This window comes from Microcebus murinus, chromosome 17 (genome assembly GCF_040939455.1).
Source record: "Microcebus murinus isolate Inina chromosome 17, M.murinus_Inina_mat1.0, whole genome shotgun sequence".
Classification (NCBI taxonomy): Eukaryota; Metazoa; Chordata; class Mammalia; order Primates; family Cheirogaleidae; genus Microcebus; species Microcebus murinus.
In genome coordinates, this window is record NC_134120.1 from 4,199,949 (window position 1) to 4,219,098 (window position 19,150).

At 38.9% G+C, this 19,150-nt stretch overlaps 1 protein-coding gene across 1 annotated transcript in view; it reads right to left on the reverse strand.

The window, feature by feature from the left end:
• Window positions 1–1,090: 1,090 nt before the first annotated feature.
• C17H18orf63 (chromosome 17 C18orf63 homolog) overlaps window positions 1,091–19,150 on the reverse strand; it is a 50,252-nt gene continuing 32,192 nt past the window's right edge. Inside the window, exons 11-15 of the mRNA XM_075993741.1 lie at window positions 17,974–18,990; window positions 9,583–9,689; window positions 9,124–9,165; window positions 4,924–5,048; window positions 1,091–1,194 (exon numbers count right to left, since the gene is read on the reverse strand). Coding sequence (XP_075849856.1) covers window positions 1,091–1,194; window positions 4,924–5,048; window positions 9,124–9,165; window positions 9,583–9,689; window positions 17,974–18,990 — 1,395 coding nt within the window. The remainder of the gene's footprint in view (window positions 1,195–4,923; window positions 5,049–9,123; window positions 9,166–9,582; window positions 9,690–17,973; window positions 18,991–19,150) is intronic.

Here is a 19,150-nt window from a genome sequence, read left to right on the forward strand (position 1 = left end):
CCCTGGGAAAAGGTCCCCAGCCCATAGCAACTGTGTCCCCGTGAGGCAGCAGAGTGGAGTGAAGAGACTGAAGTGGAGGAGTGTGAGGGAACTGTCTATAGCCTCCATTCCTTACTCACTTCTTTACTTTAATGACGTGCGTGCAACTCAGTCCAACATAAGCAAAAGCAAACACATCAGGCTCTTTCATACCCACCTCCAACCCGTTTATCCCCTGAAGTTTTCTCTCCATGAATGGCACCACCATCTACCTGCTTGCACATGCCAGTACTTCAAAACCATCCACGACTCCTTGCCTTTACATGGTCTCCAGATCCCATTAATCAGGGTACACGTTTCTGTCCATGAGGGAGTGGGACAGCCTGCAATTTCCTTCCTTCTGTAAGCAACTATAAAAAAGGATAAAATATAGAAAACAACTATTTGGATGTAGGGCAAAACAAGACAGTGATTCCTGAGAAAAGGGAAACAAGCCAGGTGGGCTCTACCCTCACCTGGCCTGTCTGTCTGGAGGCAAGTCCTGGGCTGCATGCAGTTCAGGAAGGGAAAACCCCAACAAAGTCGGGCAACTTCACAGGGTTGAGGATACAGAGATTGTTAGGGACTGACCTTCCACAGCCCCACCGGACAGAAAAGCAGAGACATCGAGGATGCAATCACACAAGAGGAGGTTTATTTTCTGGCTAGCCAGGGTCCAAGCCCCAGAGCACCAATGCAGTGGCCACTCTCGCAGGCAAGGACCCCGACCAGAACAACGGCATGCCTTTTATCCCCATGGTGCACAAGCTGCGCACAAGCTGACTACGCATGGATCATGCGTTGACCTTTAAAATGATTGGTTGCCCACTATTGCCTTTTGAAATAATTGGCGGGTTGGTTGCCCTCTATTGCCTGATGGGCCACTCGGCTGTGCTTCAATGACCTCATCCCATAATTCCCCATACAGCGGTGCAGCAAGCAAGCAATGTCCAGAAGCAAAAGTTTGCGGTTAGCTCATTGCCCCACCCAAGAAAATTCCCGACAATTGGAAAAATTCCTCTGCCCTTCCTCTGTCCTACAAATTCCTCTGCCCTTCTTCTGCCCTACAAGATCAGAGACTGCTGGGATCTGTGAGGTAGAGTTCCCAAGACAAGGGGCTACACAGATGCTCCAGGAATCTGCACAGGAGCCCGTTGAATCTTTTAAAACACAAATCTGTACAAATATAAAGCGGAAATCCATAATGCCAGACAAGAACACTTCTGATGAAAGAATAATTGGGAGGAGCTGTAATATGAATGATTTCTCATTTTAAATCTCTTTAAAATAGATGATCTAAAGTAAAAGTAATAAAAATGTATTGTGAGATTTATGACACAGAAGTCAAATGTATGAGAATCATAGAACAAAGAATGGGAGACAGAAATATATACTGTTGTAAGGTTGTCACTCTATATGTGAAGGTAGACTGTGATAAGTTAAAAATGTATATTGAAAACCCTGGAGCAACCACTGAAACAATTAGATATGATTTTTAATATAATATAAGCTATGAAAATAAAACAAAGAGGTATAGCTATAATAGTGGAGATAAAGGGAGATCCTAAAAATTAATACTAAACAAAGCAGGAAAAGAGGAAGAAAGGAAATAGGAACAGTTGGGGCAAATATAAAACAAACAGATGCCAGATTTAAATCAAACCATACTATTTAATATTAATAATAAATAATTAATTAAAAGTAAATTATCTAAACACTTCAAGTAAAAGGCAGAACTTGTTGGATTGGATTAAAAAATGAAGTAATATCTAACTACATGCCATCTACAAGAAATTCACTGAAATATAAAGATACAAATAGGCTAAAAGTAAAAGATGAAAAAAGAATATATCCAGAAAACAATATTCAAAAGAAAGCTGGAGTGGCTATATCCAAATATGCTTCAGAACAATAAATAGTAGTATCAGGGATATGGGTGTCATTTTATGATGGATCAATCTTCAAGAAGACCTAACAATCTTGAATATAAATGTACTTAATAAGAGACCTTCAAAGTGAAACAAAAACCAATAGAACTAATGGGAGAAATAAAAAGTCTACATTTATAGTTAGAGATTTTGGGACTCCTCTCTGAATAATTTATAGAACAAATAGAAAAATCAGTAAAGATACAACAGACTTGAACACAGTATTAATCAAATTGACCTTATTGACATTTATAGAATGTTTCACTCAACAACAGCAATAGTACATATTTTTCATAAATGCACATAAAACATTCATCAAGACAGATCATATGCTGTACTATGAGTTTTCATAAATTTAAAATAAATAACTACAGTGGAATAAAACTAGAAAGCAATCATAGAAAGGCATATGGAAAAGCCACAAATATTTGGGAATTAATAAGCTTCTAAATAGAAATCATAAAGTATTTTAAGCTGAATGAAAATGAAAATACATAATTTAAAAATTATGAGATACAGCTGAAGCAATAATTTAAGGAACATTTATAACATTTCATGCTTACATTAGCCAAAAAAAAGGGGCTAATGTCAGTCATCTAAGCTTCTACCATATCCAGTTAATGCTGTGTCCTGTCAATTCTACTTCCTAAATAATTCTTAGTCAGTTTCCTTCTCTCCATCATGCTGCCACAATCTCCTAATGGACCCCCTGTTTTCTGTCCTCCAAGCTCAAATCTCTAGTCTCTTCTTTTCAGCTGCAACTCTCACCATTCCTTCCTCCTTGAACTCCAGCTTTACTGACCTTCTTTAATTCCTTAAAGCTATCATGCTCTCCTCTGGGTCTTCTCACACACATTTTTCTCTGCCTGGACCACTCTTTTATTTCCAAGTCACATTGTTAATTCCCATGCATGGAAATATCTTAACTTAAATTTCTCTTTTTTCTGGAAGTCTTTTTATTTTTTTAATTTTTTTAGTAGAAACGGGGTCTTCCTCTTGCTCAGGCTGGCCTCAAACTCCTGAGCTCAAACAATCCTCTTGCCTCTGCCTCCCAGAGTGCTAGGATTACAGGCGTGAGCCACCACTCCCAGCCCATTTTCTGGAAGTCTCTATCCTGCTACATACTTCTGTAATAGTTCATTGTACTTCCTTTGTGGCAGCACTTATCATATCAACATGACTTGTTTAACTGTCTATCTTCTCCACTGGATTGCGGGAGCAATGACTGGGTTTTTATACCTGATTGTATATCTTGTCCCTGGCAGTTCCTGGCGCTTCATGGGAGCTTAATAAATATTTAACAAAGGAATGAAAGCCTACGTTAGTGGAAATATGACCCCTAAGTTTGTTATAAGGTCAGGATTTCTGGATCATAGCTTGCTGTCAACATTGGTCATCTCCCAGCATCCAAATGCTCTACTCTCTTAATAACAGCCTTGAATTCTGTTTAGGGAACCATGTGGTTCCTGAGAAGCTTATACTTACCCTGGCTCCAGCAGTAATTTTAAATATTCACCATTGAGAAAACTGATCTGCTTTTGTGGCTTTAATTACTTAAAACAGCAATTCATCAATTAAATGTGTTATTGGGATCCTCTGTACGGCTAGAAAGCCCTCTCATTTAGCCATCTTCCTAACATGAAGGGTACCGAGGTGAAGTTATCTGGCATGTTCCTATTATGCTTTTCTGGTAGGATTATTTTAGCTTTTAACTTCACGTGTTCAAAAGGATCGGGGTGATTACCTAGTGCCCTAGGAAGAGCACAAGCCATGGTGTGGCAACATGTCTGACTGAAACATGCCTTAGCCACAAAGGCTTCAAAATAGATGAGGTAAGAATAAACAGGGAAAGCCAAAGGGGATTTAATTTAAATTTAAACACTATCACTTCTGTGATATTTCTGCATATATCAAACAAAAGGAAATAGCTATCTGGGGCTTAAAGAGAAAATACTGTGCCTTGCTCCATCTATTTTAAAAATAATTACATGAATTGTCTTTTTCCTGATTATACAAATGATTCATGTTCATTATGGACAATTTGGACATAAAAAGTATATAAAAGAAATGAGTCACCAAAATAATACACAAAATAACCACTGGTAATGTCTTTTTTTTTTTTTTTTTTTTTTTTTTTGAGACAGCGTCTCACTTTGTTGCCTGGGCTAGAGTGCCGTGGCGTCAGCCTAGCTCACAGCAACCTCAGACTCCTGGTCTCAAGCAATCCTCCTGCCTCAGCCTTCTGAGTAGCTGGGACTACAGGCATGCGCCACCATGCCAGGCTAATTTTTTCTGTTTTTTTTTTTTTTAGTTGTTCGGCTAATTTCTTTCTATTTATAGTAGAGACAGGGTCTCGCTCTTGCTCAGGCTGGTCTTGAACTCCTGAACTCAAGCAATCCTCCCGTCTTGGCCTCCCAAAGTGCTAGGATTACAGGCGCGAGCCCACGCATGGCCTGGTAATGTCTTGATGCATTTCTTTTCATAAGTTTCTGTACATGTACCTATAGGTGTATATTTTCTTTTTCAAAAATTTTTTTGTATATTACTTTTTTCTACATATATCATAACCCCCAAAAAGTGATTTTTATAACTTTCCATTTTGTGGATATGTTATAACTTTTTAAAAACTACTTTCCTCTTGTTGAACACAGATTATTCCCAATTTTTTACTATTATAAATTCTGTGTGGGTTTCTCTGCTTGAATTACAGGTCAACTCTTGTGTTCTGGATCATGTCTGGCTTTCTCAAGGACAATATCCCTGCAGTTAGGCACTTTCTCTCCTGCTCCATCATGTTTCCTTCTCTGGCAAATTCTTCCCACCAGCACGCACGCCTTCTCTAGCAGCTTCCATCTTAAACTGACTAGAGCCTTCCTCTCACCTTGCATTCCTCTCCAGCTCCATCCTGATTTCTCTGGCTCCCTTGACTGCTAAGCTTATGGAAAGATCAAATCTTGGTTACAGCCCCCTTCCTTACCTAGTATTTCATTTGCACCCACAATGGCCAGGTACCTTCCCTGCCCCTCAATTGAAACTACTTTCTCGAAGGTTACCGTCGACTGCTGCTGGTCAAGTCTGTGGCTCTGTACTCTCCTGTCAGGCCTATTGGCCACACCGGGGTGAGCACACCCTCCTTCCAGAAACAGTCTCATCTCCCGGCTCCCTTTACCCCACCCTTACTGGTTTGCCTCATACCTCCATATCCTTTGCTGGCTCTTCTTTCCCAGCTTGTCCAAAAAATGTTGGGAGTTCCTTAGGGTTCGCTCCTGGACCTCTTCTTTTCTATTCTTGCTCTGGGTAATCTTAGTTCTCTCCCATGCTTTAACTGCCAATGATATGCTGAAGACTCCAAACCTATTTTTCAGGCCAGGCCTTCTGGATTCACAGACCTCGCTGCCCGCCAGCTACTCTCTCTGGATATTTACTAAGCCTCTCAAACCTAACGCTGCTAAAACAAAAATCTAATTTTTCCTCATATCCCCTAAACACCTCTTGTCTTTCCCCTGGCATTCCACATCGCTAGTCACTACCACTACTACTAGTTGCTTGGACTCAAGCTTGATTGCTCTCTTTTCCTCACCCTTCCTGTCCAACCCAGCAGCAAATTCATGTCTCTGTCTCCAAAATATTTCTGGATTCTTTCACATCTCTCCATCTCCAGTGCCTCTTTCCTTATCGAAGCCATCATTGCATCACATCACCAGCCTGCTATCTGCCCTCTGCTTCCTGTCTTGTGATATGTGATCACAAGATATGTGATCGTGTGATATGTGATCCATTCTCTGCACATCACTCAGAGTAGCCCGTGCTGGTCTCTCACTGCTTCCACCCTTGACACGATGCCTACAGGACCTGGTTTCTGCCTGCCTTTTAGATCTCATCTTTTATAGCTATCCTGTGGGCTCTCAATGTTCCGGCCACTTGGGCCTTCTTGCTCTTCCTCTAGCACTCGAGGCTTTCTCACCCTGCAGCCTTTGCATTTGGCGTTGTGCTCCTCTGTCTGGAACACTCTGCCTCCAGTCTTCACACGGCTGCTTCCTTCTCACCATTCAGCACCCAGCTCAAAAGTCACTTCAGTTTGAAGGTGGCTCTCCCTTCCCATACCAACTCCTGAGTCCAGAACAACTGGCACACATGCAAATCACATGCAAAATAAATTGAAACAAAGAAAAATGCCAACTAGAAACAATCTAAAGTCCCCCAACAATAGAAGAGATAAATTATAGTAGATTCATAAATGGGATAGTATATCCAAAGGGCAATGAATAAACGATTAATACAACTAGGGCATCAACATGGTTGAACCTCAAAACATAATGTCGAATGAAAGAGAAAAGTCACAGAAGAATACATATGATATCGAGTCAATTTATATGATATTTAGATATATTGAATAGGGGTATATACATAAGTGGTAAAACTGTAAAGACAAGCAAGAGAATGATTAACAAAATTTTCAAGAGAGCAGTTACTTCTGGAATGGAATGACATCAGGAAGGGACCCTTAAGAAGCTTCTGAAGTTCTGGTGTTTCTGTCTCTTAACGTAGGTGGTAGAGGAAGGTCTTGGTTTCATTACTATATCCTTTAAATTGTACATACTACTATATAAACTCTCTTGAATCCATGATATTCTTAATAGTAAATAGGTGTTTTTTTTTTAAAACAAAGATGGGGCTATAAAGCAGCATAATGATTTTTTTCTCCTAATCATTATATGAGTGTAAGTGGTGTATAGTCCTCATATTTCGATTCCCTCAGGGTCAAGTGAAAGAAGTAGGCTCGTGCTGGGGAAGATCTCTTTCTAACATTCTGTGACGCAGTAACAGCAGGGAAGTTTGAAGGAATCTTGAGGGGACATCTGGTCTGTCTCCAAAATTTCTAGCAGTATCACCAGTTAATTAAAACCAGTTCAGGCAAAAGTGAACCAAGTTGATTTGGAAATCCCCCCCCCCACTTTTCCCAGGAAGAAATTACACAGCCTTGTTATATAATCAATTTTCAATGTCTGAAAATTCTTACTTTCAGTCTACACAGATTCACCATGATTTGGGACCTCTTTGAAACAACATGACAATGAAACGTGACAATACATTCAAGGTTGGCAAAGTTTGGGGGACTAAATCTAAATGGAGCTGCCACATGGTTCACTCTATGTCCTTTCTTGGACACAACAGAGATGCTCCAGGTAGGGTATATGTGTACATGTGCACACGTGTGTGGGCACATGAGCAGCAAGGAATTCTGGTTAATGTTCTCCTTGGCCAAATAAAATCTTTGTCAAGTTGGTAGTACAAATGCAATATTCAGTGATCTCTGAAAGTAGAACCTGCCTGTTGTGTGTTAATGTTCCTATATGGCAGGGGAACTCAAAACCATATGTTTCAAAATAAATATTTTCTGATAACATAGAGCAAGCATTCTGTGTCTCATAGCCCCACAATTGAACTGCACTTGAAATCAGGTTAAGTAGAGCTAAATTTAATCACTGTGTGACCCGACTGGGTATATGCAACCTGGGGTATTGAATATCCTACTTTATGTTGTTTTTATTCTCAGTTCCATCTAGTTATTTCCTTAGGGACCACAGAGCAATAGTAGGCAGTAAAGTAATGAAATGTGGTAAATCTGGTTAAAGAGAAACATGACTAAAAATACTTTCCTTTGTTTCATCTCAGCAGCCTCATACTTAGTGTGGCTTACTTTGGTTTATAAAGTACTAAAACTAGTTCTTATGAGAAAAAAGGCTGAATTTATTGCTCTGGGAAACAGAGAGCTTGTTCAATTTTCTAACATATAAAAGTTCTTTGTTTTATAGATATGCTGTAAAAATCTAGGTCATAATCATTAGCTGCCATTTACACTGGGTGCCCCAGCAAGTTGACCGACTTTCCTGGGGGTATCTGAGATGGTACATCACACACATGGGCTGCATGTTTGGGGAGGGCCCTGCCAGCCTTCTGCCCTCCCCACCTGCCTACCCACTGCTCAGCCGGGGGAACTGGGAGATTGGCAGGGAAATACGTTACCACCCAACAGATTTGGGGATCCTTGGTCATGATCTCTGAGGGTCAGGCCTTTCTGCAGATAACTTAGAGAAGTTTACACTTTTTCTTCTCAGTACTGTAAGCTGGGAAGATGTCTGGGAACTGGCCCAAACCAATTAAGGGTGATTCTCAAGGGAAACAGGATAAGGAGGAGGAACTCCCTTCCTACACAACTAGCTTCTTGAGGGGCTTTTTCAAATATATAAGCTCCATGCACTACCCCCAAATCCTCATTCGCCCCTGAGTGAATAAGAAATGCTCCTAAAGGGAGCAAGTGTGCATGGGAATGTGAAGGGCAGGAGAGACGGAGAACTAATCTGAAGAAAGGATTCTGAAGGAGTACATATGTAGAGACTACTGACACCCATGAAAATTACCATGCAAATGTCCTCTGCATCCTTCCTTTAGAGCACACATTTTTAAACACTCCTTGAAAATAGTGACCCTCTGTGGCTTAGGAGAGAGAATGCTGCACTAAGTGTTGGAAGGCCCGAGCCTGCTCTGTATGTCACTGGCCAGCTGAACTAGTTGCAGGCAGGTCACTTATAGACAAGGATTGTTCCTGAGGCTGCCGGCTGTGGCAATGCCACGTGGCCTCTCCCTCCCAGGAGGGGCTCTAGAGCCCAGTGGGGCCCAGAGAGATGTAAAAGGGCAATTTCAAACAGAAAAGTCCCATGAAAGGGATGGGGCACTTAACCCTGGTTTAGGTTAAGTCAGGCTTCTTGAAGGAACTAGTGTCTATAAGAAATACAGACAGGAGTTTTCTAGGGAGAGAAGACTTGGCATAGTGTCATCTATATTGTATAAGATAATAGATCAGTGTTTCCCACGGAGTGGTAGACGTGGTGAAAATACAGATCTCCCCAGACTTCCTGGGGAATCTGCTCCTGTGGTAAAGCTTCAGAGCTTTGTTCTCTCACACAAAGGTAGAGTGAGGGTGAGCCCCATCTAATTTGCACAGACATTTTCTCATGTTTCTTGTATTAATGTTCTCAGGTGCTTACCTAGCAATTTTGCTTGCAACCCCTAATTGCCCTTGTTTCTACACTGTACTGTTGTCTTAGTTATCTATTGCCATGTAACAAATTAACCCCAACACACTGAGTGGCTTAAAATGGCCATGAATACTTACCTCTTGCAGTTTCTGTGGGTCAGGAACTTGAGGGTGGCTTGGCTGTGGGGAGAAATAACACAGGCCATGAACAGCAGAGGACTCTTTGGGAACCATCTTGGAAACCCCAACAGTGCCCCTAAGACACTGAGCAAGTTCCTCTTCCTATCCATTCTCCCCTCCCCATGTGCAATATTGACTATAGCTGTGAATTCTGTTTCCCTGTCCATTCTCAAACAATTGATATTTTAGGTGACTGTCTCTTGCTTCTGTGGGTCATTTATTTTTTGGAAGTAGGGGACATTTCCCTCCCCTCCCTTTAAAGCTTATAAGATATGCCAGGTCCTGGCTATTTCTTAATAGCTCTTCCTATTGCACAGTATAATTACTTACATTTGCTTTCCAAATTAATAATAGTTTTCTGATGTGCTCTTGTACTTTATAGTCAATCCTGAAAAATATAAAATAATATAATAATACCTTAGATTCATGTTGGTCACAAATAGCTCCATCATGAAACCTTCTCCCTTCTTTTCCTTAGGCCTATCTCTTAGCATCCTTGTTATGTGGATAAGTACTGAATTAAACTAAATTGGAAACAGAGAGTATACTATTTTTTTTCAGAACTCACGAGTTGATTTTTAAAAAGGAGAACCAGAAAGTAGAAGTTATATAAGTCATTTAAATCATATAAGACAACTGTATGCAGGTGTAGGATTACAGTTCAATTCACTTTCGTTTCACTAACCATTTCCAATTAAAACTTCTCTAATGGCCTAGTGTGATTAGATCATTCAATTTCAGGTTATAGCAGGTCAAATGAAGGCTTATCATCTACTAGTAGTTCTAGTAAGCTGTGGGTATACTAGGTGGGAACCACATTTTCTGAGAATTTTGCTTATTTCTAGAACTTTTTAATTCATTCAGAAGTTTAAAACTTGAAATACTATCTCAGGGAAGCATTTCAAAGTCTTACCAGTTATACAAAGTGATTTCTTCCTTTAAAGGAGAGGTTCCAGCCAGGCGCGATGGCTCACGCCTATAATCCTAGCACTGTGGGAGGCCAAGGCAGGCAGATTGCTTGAGGTCAGGAGTTCGAGACCAGCCTGAGCAAGAGTGAGACCCTCCCCTGCCCCCCCTCCCGTCTCTACTATAAATAGAAAGAAATTAATTGGCCAACTAATATATATAGAAAAAATTAGCCGGGCATGGTGGCACATGCCTGTAGTCCCAGCTACTCAGGAGGCTGAGGCAGAAGGATTGCTTGAGCCCAGGAGTTTGAGGATGCTGTGAGCTAGGCTGATGCCACGGCACTCACTCTATCCTGGGCAACAAAGCGAGACTCTGTCTCGGAAAAAAAAAAAAAAAAAAAAAAGGAGAAGTTCCTTCTTATTAATAGAATTATATAGATAATGGATCTAGAAGATAAATCATTTGTTTCACTTTCTGTATTTCCAAAAAAGGAAATACATTTCACTGGAATCATGCTAGATATCTCCCCTGCAAAGCAGCTGTCCAAAAAACCAGAACTTATCAATAACAAACAGAGGATTCCCCCCAATCCAGGGAGACAAGAAATGAGCTCACTGAGGCGAGGAGGCCCTGCTCCTCAGCTACAGTCAAGAGGCTCCACGCTTGCCAGGTCTCCCTTCCATTTTTCACCCTTTCTTTTCATTTTTATGTTAAATAGACCATTTGTTGGCTGGACAGAACTTAATTTTCTCTAGAGGGAAAGCACTGGAAGTTAATTAAACTCTGGATTATGGGCTAAGCATGGTGGTTCACACCTGTAATCCTAGCACTTTGGTAGACTGAGGCAGGAGGATTGCTTGAGGCCAGGAATTTGAGACCAGACTGAGCAAGAGAGAGATCCTGTCTCTATAAAAAAATAGAAAAAATTAGCCAGGTGTGGTGGCTTGTGCCTTACAGTCCCAGCTACTTGGGAGGCTGAGGCAGGATTGCTTAAACCCAGGAGTTTGAGGTTGCAGTGAGTTATGATGATGCCACTGCACTCTAGCCCAGGTGACTGAGAGACACCTTGTCTCAATCAATCAATCAATCAAAATCAATCAATCAGCATGGTTTATGAGAACTCTGATTTTTTTTTTGCCCATTCTCACCAGAGGAGGAGGAAGAACAGAAGTGAAGTTACAAAATCTGTAGGGTGGCTCAAAATTACATCTTTAGAACTGCCTTGTAGCTCCCTACATTCGAGGATGGATTGTTCTTTCTCTTGGCTCAGGGGAGGCTAACTTTTTTTGTGAATATCATCCTTCTAGTAGGGCAGGAGGCCAAACTGTCTAAAAGTAAAAACCAAGAGTCTGGAAACCTGGGTCCCAGCCTTAGCATTGTCGCTTAATTAGTTGTATGACTTCGTGCAAATCTTATAAATTCTCTCAACATCATATTTCTAGTCTCATAAATAGAAATAATAATCTCATCATATTATCAGGAAATCAAATGGAAAATAGTTGTGAAGGTACCCTTTTAATTATAAAATATAATACATACCACATACTATTATACTTTTTTCAGGATTTGGTATAAATAGCAACACTTATCAAAAAGCTCTTCTTTTGTGAACGTGAAAAGCAACTTTAAAAATTTTAAAATCTTTTGTATAATAAAAATAAAAATATTCAGGACCTAGACCCATACCTACAAATTATATTAATATAAACTCTATTTCCTAACTACAAATTATCATTAAAAAAATTCCCAAAGGTAGTGCATTCACTCCGCTTATATATTTTTGTTAGTTTTTCAAAGTAGAAAGAATTCTAGTACATCTCAGTTGTAGTAAGCTCATTAATTGCCACTATGATGAAACACTATTGGCTAAAGCAGTAGCATTGTATTTTCTTTTTAAATAAAGGATTCAACTATTAAGGTTTTATAATTATTCTTAGTTTTTTCCTTGGCACATCTCTGACTCTACCACTCCAGCATGCACAATTCCCAGATTAGCTCTCTGAGAGTCTCCAGATGATCTCACGCCCTGGCCCGGGATGACCTTTCAGCTTCATCTGCAGTCACCCTGGTCCCCACATGAGGCCCACGCTAACCACACCACAGTCGGTGTCCACTGTTCCCCAAACATGTGTACGACTTCAGCCTTTGCTCATTTTATTGCTCCTGTTTGGAATGTCTTCTTCCCTTTCCTCCTGCGTTCCAAATGTGCTCATCCCACATGGTCCCTTGGGTACTCAATGCCAGTCAGGAAAGGAGACTGCAAAATATGCATCCAGAGATATGAGATTATAGAGGCCACGGGGAGAACAGTGTTTCCAGAAGGGGATAATCAAAGAACAACATTGTTTAGGGGAAGAGGAAGACAAGGATTTAGAAAAGTCCGCAAATGACTCTTCTCAAAAGAGCGTCTATACTCAGGATGTCCAACTCCCTCCCCCTCCTCTCTTATTTCTACCTACCTTAGCTGGGCTTTTTCCTCCACACACTACAGAAACTGCTCGCCAGGGTCAATGGCCTTCATGCTGGGAAACCAGTGGTCAGTTTCCGGTCCTCCTCTTAACTCCAAAACCTGCTCCATTTCATCTTGGTTGATAACTCCATCCTTCCAAGTGACAAGCCACGAACCCTGGAGTCATCCTAGATAACCCATTTCTCTCAGGTCCCTAAGACAGTGTGCTCTACCCCTCAGAATAGATCCAGAATCACCAATTTTGATCCCCTCCACTGCTGCCCCAGTGATACCAGCCATCGTCATCTTTTGCCTGTTAGTGTTCCTGTTTCTTCTCTCACAACCCCACACCCCAGTCGATTTGCAACAGGGCAGCTGGAAGGAAACCTGTCAGACCACGTGGCTCCTGTGCTCCCCACCCCATTTCAGTCAGGGTGAAGTCAATGCCTTCCACGTGGTCCACAAGGCCCGGTGTGATCAGGTCCCAGCTCTACCTCTCTCATCTCTGCTCCTCCTACTTCAGGCAGTCTGGGCTCCTGGCATTTCTTGAACATGTAGGCTGTTACCTATGCTTAGAAAGCTTCAGTAGCCATGTGGCCAACTCCCTCACCTTGTTCAAGTCTCTGCTCAACCCTAACCATCTCCCTTACCCTTGTGCTATTTTTTCCCCATTGGACCTGCGACTTTCTAATGCACTACATAATTTACTCATTTGTTTATCATCTGTTTCTCCCTGTCAGAATGTCAGGTCAGTGTTAACTGATGTATCCTAAGTAGTTACAATAGTGCCTGGCACACGGCAAATACTAAATATCTACTGAATGAAAGAATCAAAGACTTTTGAGAATAAAAGTTCTATGAAGTGCTAAGGACCTAATAAGCTAGTTTACATGGGTCCAGCAGCAAATGCATGTGAAGAAATAGAACCACAGAGAAAAAAGAATTTATCTGAGCTTTTCCATTCCTAGCTATGGCCGCTCAGATGTATGAAAAATACATCTATTTGGGGCCAGGCGTGGTGGCTCACGCCTGGAATCCTAGCACTCTGGGAGGCCGAGACAGGAAGATTGCTCGAGGTCAGGAGTTCGAAAACAGCCTGAGCAAGAGTGAAACCCCATCTCTACTATAAATAGAAAAAATTAATTGGCCAACTAATACATATAGAAAAAAATTAGCCAGGCATGGTGGCACATGCCTGTAGTCCCAGCTACTTGGGAGGCTGAGGCAGGAGGATTGCTTGAGCCCAGGAGTTTGAGGTTGCTGTGAGCTAGGCTGACGCCATGGCACTCACTCTAGCCTGGGCAACAAAGTGAGACTCTGCCCCCCCCAAAAAAAAAACCCCAGAAAAATACATCTATTTGAAATACCTTTATTATTGTTATTTAAAATAAGACACTATGTAGGATACAGCAACATGAACATTTTAGGTGTCAATACATAAGGACCATGACACACATAAACATTTATAAGCACTGACCTTTCTTAAGTATTAACAAATATTCAATATATTGGCAGTTTTGGCATATACCAGATCATATGCAATTTGAAAAAAGATAGCAAAAAATTAGTTAGTAAACTGAAGACGAATAAAAGCTAATCATTCACACGCCCATATGTTTTACCTTTTTACCACAGTAGTCAGGAAATAAAAGTAAAATATGTATAACACTATTAGAATGTATAATAAAAATATAAATAAAAAAATAAATACAAATATAGTAAGCAACCAATACAGTAAAACTTAATATATGAGCAGTTACATAAGAGGCATTTTTATATTGCTATAAATATGATTTTTGGCTTTACTTTTGGCATATTTCCACAGGTTTCTTTAATGGAATTGCTGATTGCTTAAGCTTCTGTATATAGACAAACATAAAATCATTTATTCATGGTTTTAAAATTGTAAGAGTTCTAAAACTAATGTACAATTGGAATGCAAAGAATGATTTTTTTTTTGGTCCACACTGCATATAAACCACCAAAATAAAATTTAGTTTTCCCTAATTATATTTGGAATTATCTTGGCTTTCAAACATTGCAATCTTTAAAATGAACCAAAATATTCATTGATTTCTCTGGTGAATCTGAGCACAGAAATTTAGTCTAGAATCTATTCTCTGAACATGAAATATTAAATCAATAATCTACCTATCTAAATTAAATCACACATATATAATACATACATATATGTATATATATATTTTTAATTTTCATTATGATAAATATCATAAGATAAAAATAAACCTACTTTACACAAGAAAATAGGCTGTATTAACATAGCAGGTTTTGTCATGTAGGTTAACATTTATTTAAATGAAATACTATAAATTCTAAATTTTAGAAACTAATGGAGTAGAGGAGGGGCACTCTAGATTATTTACATAAAGAACTGGCAGATATTACATACTACTTCAGCAGTGGATTTATCTTTTTAATTATTTTGCTTAGTGTAGTAATAAACTAAGTCTTCACTACCTAAGGCATAATGACTGGGCAATAGCACAGAGGTGGCCTGGGAATGCACAGAGCAGCAGGGAAGGCTGGTTTGAGGAATGACTGCATGCTGTGGATGACTCTGTGACCAAATAGGCATATTGATTAACCTTATTTTCATAAACAAATATTTTCACCATGGCCTCTCAAACAAAATGGCATGCTACCCTATACAGAGGTCTACTAGTTATATACAATACCAGATTTAGAATGAGAAAGGCACACTAGAAATGGGCCCTCAACCAAATGTATGTACTTATGAAAATAGAATTATTGGGAAATATAGATAATTCTGGAAAACAGAAGTGCTTACAGTAAAGGTATATAGAAAATTAATCAACTAAACACAATTTCAGGAGTGAGAGTTATATTTACAGTTTTGCAGGAGACTTCATTTTTGCTTTTAATTGCAATGGTTTAATGAAGTGGTAGAAACAGTAAATTACATTTAAAAAATAAAAGTTCAACTTATACTTGGATCTCTACTGATTCTTTTTATATGATGATTGTTTCAGGGGAATATTTAATGAAGACATTTTGTTTCTTTTAAATATTACAGCAATTATATTTTATAAATTAAACATCTAAAATGTTTGAAAGCCAAAATAATGTTCATTAGGGAGAAGCCCTATTTCTTTTTCTCTTTTTTTCAAATATTAGAAAAATTATTTGTAATATGGACAAGGTCATTCTGGACATGTACTTCAATACATATATATCCCTAAGCCTGTGCCAGGAACCTAGAATGGATTTGCTAGAGACTAGACCATCAACCCTTGGGCTCAAGCGATGGCAGTCTCTTCCATTTCAGTAGTAGACACAGTGCTTACCCACTGCCTGGCACATAGTAGATGCTAATGAGTATTACTGGAGACAGAAATCTCTACTCCAATAAAAGCTCTAGTTCTGCTGTAAAATAAGTTTTTTTGTTTGTTTATTCAGGGCTTCCTACTAGTTTTCATGTAAAAACAAAAGTGAAATTTAGTGAGCCATCAGAGATATAGTAGACACCCCCAAATATAATATATATACACATTTTTTTCTTATAAAATACTGTACCTTGTGTTAGAGATATATGCTTTAGTGTTTATGGTTGAAATTTTATAATATCTTGACTTTGCCTTAAAATATTACAGCAAAAAATGTATGTCTATGAATAATAGATGCAATAATGGCAAAATATTAATTACTGGTAGATCTGGGTGATAAGTACTTAGAGGTTCTTCATACTATTATCTGTACTTTGAGATTTGAAAATTTTGACAAAAATAATGAATTGAAATAAATTTCAATAAAAATAGTGAGCATAAAATAAAGATATTTTCAATTATCAAAACTACTATAAAAGATCATAGGTATTTTGCAAAGATCTGCACAAGACTACTTACATGACATTGTTATAACAGTGAAAAGTTGTCAATCAATAGGGGACTACTTAAATGCGGTACATCCATATACAACAAAACACTCTGCAAACATTAAAAAAAATTGTCAAGTGAAAAACAGAGGCTCCACAGCAGAAAGTGGAGCCTGATTCCACGCTCATAGGAGTGAGTGTGAGGCTCATAGGAGTGAGTGTGAGAGACATCTGGAAGAGTGTTCATCCAATGTTGAGAATGGTCATTTCTGCAAAGATGAATTGACAATAGTTTTTCACTTTTTTCTTGAAACTGCTCTGTATTACTCAAACTTTTTACAGGAGTATATATTAATTTTATATTGGGGGAAAACTACTTACTATGATTCCTACAATTTTTCTCATGTTATTCTTTCTAGCTGATAGAATGATTTCTTAATTTTAAAAACGGTGTCAGGTCTTAAGTAATTCAAAGTGGGAAAGTGCTATACTTCTAAAACAATATGAAATCTAGAATATATTTCATTTATTTCTAAAAACGCAAATAACATTTTATTTATTTATTTTTGAGACAGAGTCTTGTTTTGTTGCCCAGGCTAGAGTGAGTGCCATGGCGTCAGTCTAGCTCACAGCAACCCCAAACTCCTGGGCTCAAGCGATCCTCCTGCCTCAGCCTCCCGAGTAGCTGGGACAACAGGCATGCGCCACCATGCCCGGCTAATTTCTTTCTATACATATTAGTTGGCCAAGTAATTTCTTTCTATTTATAGTAGAGATGGGATCTCACTCTTGCTCAGGCTGGTTTCGAACTCCTGACTTTGAGCAATCTGTCAGCCTTGGCCTCCCAGAGTGCTAGGATTACAGGCGTGAGCCACCTCGCCTGGCCAAAAAATGCAAATAACATTTTTAAGGCACATACATTTTTTCCTCAACCATCTACTTAGTGCATTAAAATGTAAGGTGTCAAAAACTACATAAAACACAACATAATCTATATAGGAACAGACTTAAATACCTTTTGGTTAATTAAAATCAGGCTGAAAATTCTATTAGTTATAGGAAAAAATAGCATTTGGAAGAGAAAAGAAAATGTTTTCTAGTTAGTACTTAAAGAATTTGAAAGTATTCCAATAGTTCTATGCAAAAAAGTATTTGTGGATATTTTAGCAATATGTTTGTTCTTAGAAAAGAACAGATGGCAGAATGGAATAAAATGTAATTTCCAGATGCATGGTTTTATAAATTCAGTGCTATGGACTCAGCATTAAAGCTCGAGTTTAAATTTAGCTAGCACTACAGCACTTTTAGAGTAAAATTTAATGATTAACCTTTGAAACATTATTTAAAGTTTATTACTTTGGGTAAGAATCTCAAAATGTATATACCTAGGAGCTGTCTGAATATTCTATCCTTAGGCAGTCTACTATTGCTGTATACTCTTCCTAGCCCTGTCACCCTGCCCCTCACCTCCCCAGTGTTTCTTAATTAGTATGTTTCTAGATGATCTTGAGCAAATCCTTCAAATCCCTACTTAGTGGGTTTAAAAGTTTAGCATACAATGAATATCCCCAGATTAAAAACAAAATTTTTTTTTTACCTGGTTCCTAGAAGAATCGGATTGTCTATTATGGACAGTATTGGGAGGATACTTCTTTGAAGTTTTTGAAGAGTCCGGACATGATTTCCTTTTAGACCTGTGGGCTGTTCTGTTTACTATCAACCTGGGATCACTTGCATCAACTTCTTTAGCTTGATTTGCTGATTGCTGCTGTAGCACTTGGGGATATTCTGTTTCTGCATCTGATTCAAAAATGTGTGGTTTTCTTTCCAGTTTTAGTGACTCATGGCCCTTCCCTAAAATTTGTGTTATATATTTGCATGTTAAATTGTCTTTTCCATTCATTTGGAAGTCAACAGTACTTTTTATCACCCCTAAATTATTTGTCATATGAAATACTGCACTATTATATAGTTGTTTACTTTCATTTAAACTCACATTTGATTTTCCATTAGAAGAGGGAAATTTTATCATATCTTCACAGGACTCAGCATTTTTTTCTTGCAGAAGTCTGGAACTCTTCTGGTTTAAATTTTTAGCATGCATTGGAAAGTTACTATTAGATCTTTTTTTCACAGCTGGGCCTAAATTCAGTTTGTCATCCTGGATCATACTAGTTTTAAGTGAAGACAATTTAGATTCTGTAACAACATGCTGTTTTCTTTTCAGGTTGCCAAGTGCTGAGATATTTTTGTTCATCTGTAACAATCTATTTTTGAAAACTGGTATGAATTTAGGGGTGATGTTATTTTGAGAGCTAAGATTTGTATGTTGAACTTGAGTATTTTCTCTGTTGGGCTTCAATGCTTCCAAATGTACTTGTGGTACCTTGTTAGATGGGGATTTCTTTCTGTCCTGAACAGACTCTGGCTGGAGAGACAGAGCTGAGAAAATGCCTGACTTTGGCTGGCTGACCGAAAGCTCCCCCTTGTGGTCTGCTGCTATTGAACATGGTAGAAGACTTTGAGCCAAGGTAGGTTTTATGGAAGCGGCTTGAGTCAGAGATGCCCTGAACATTCTTTTAGTGGTCAAATTGGGTGGCTTGACTTTGTTTTCCTGAAAGGATATATATCAAGAGATTTTAAAAATGAAATAATGTCCTTAATGGAAAAGAAATAAAATATACAATATCCTCCAAATAAAAATATAAAGTGACACTATCATATATAGAATAGGTAAAGAAAAACAAAATAAAAATGGGCCTTCTGGTGGAAAT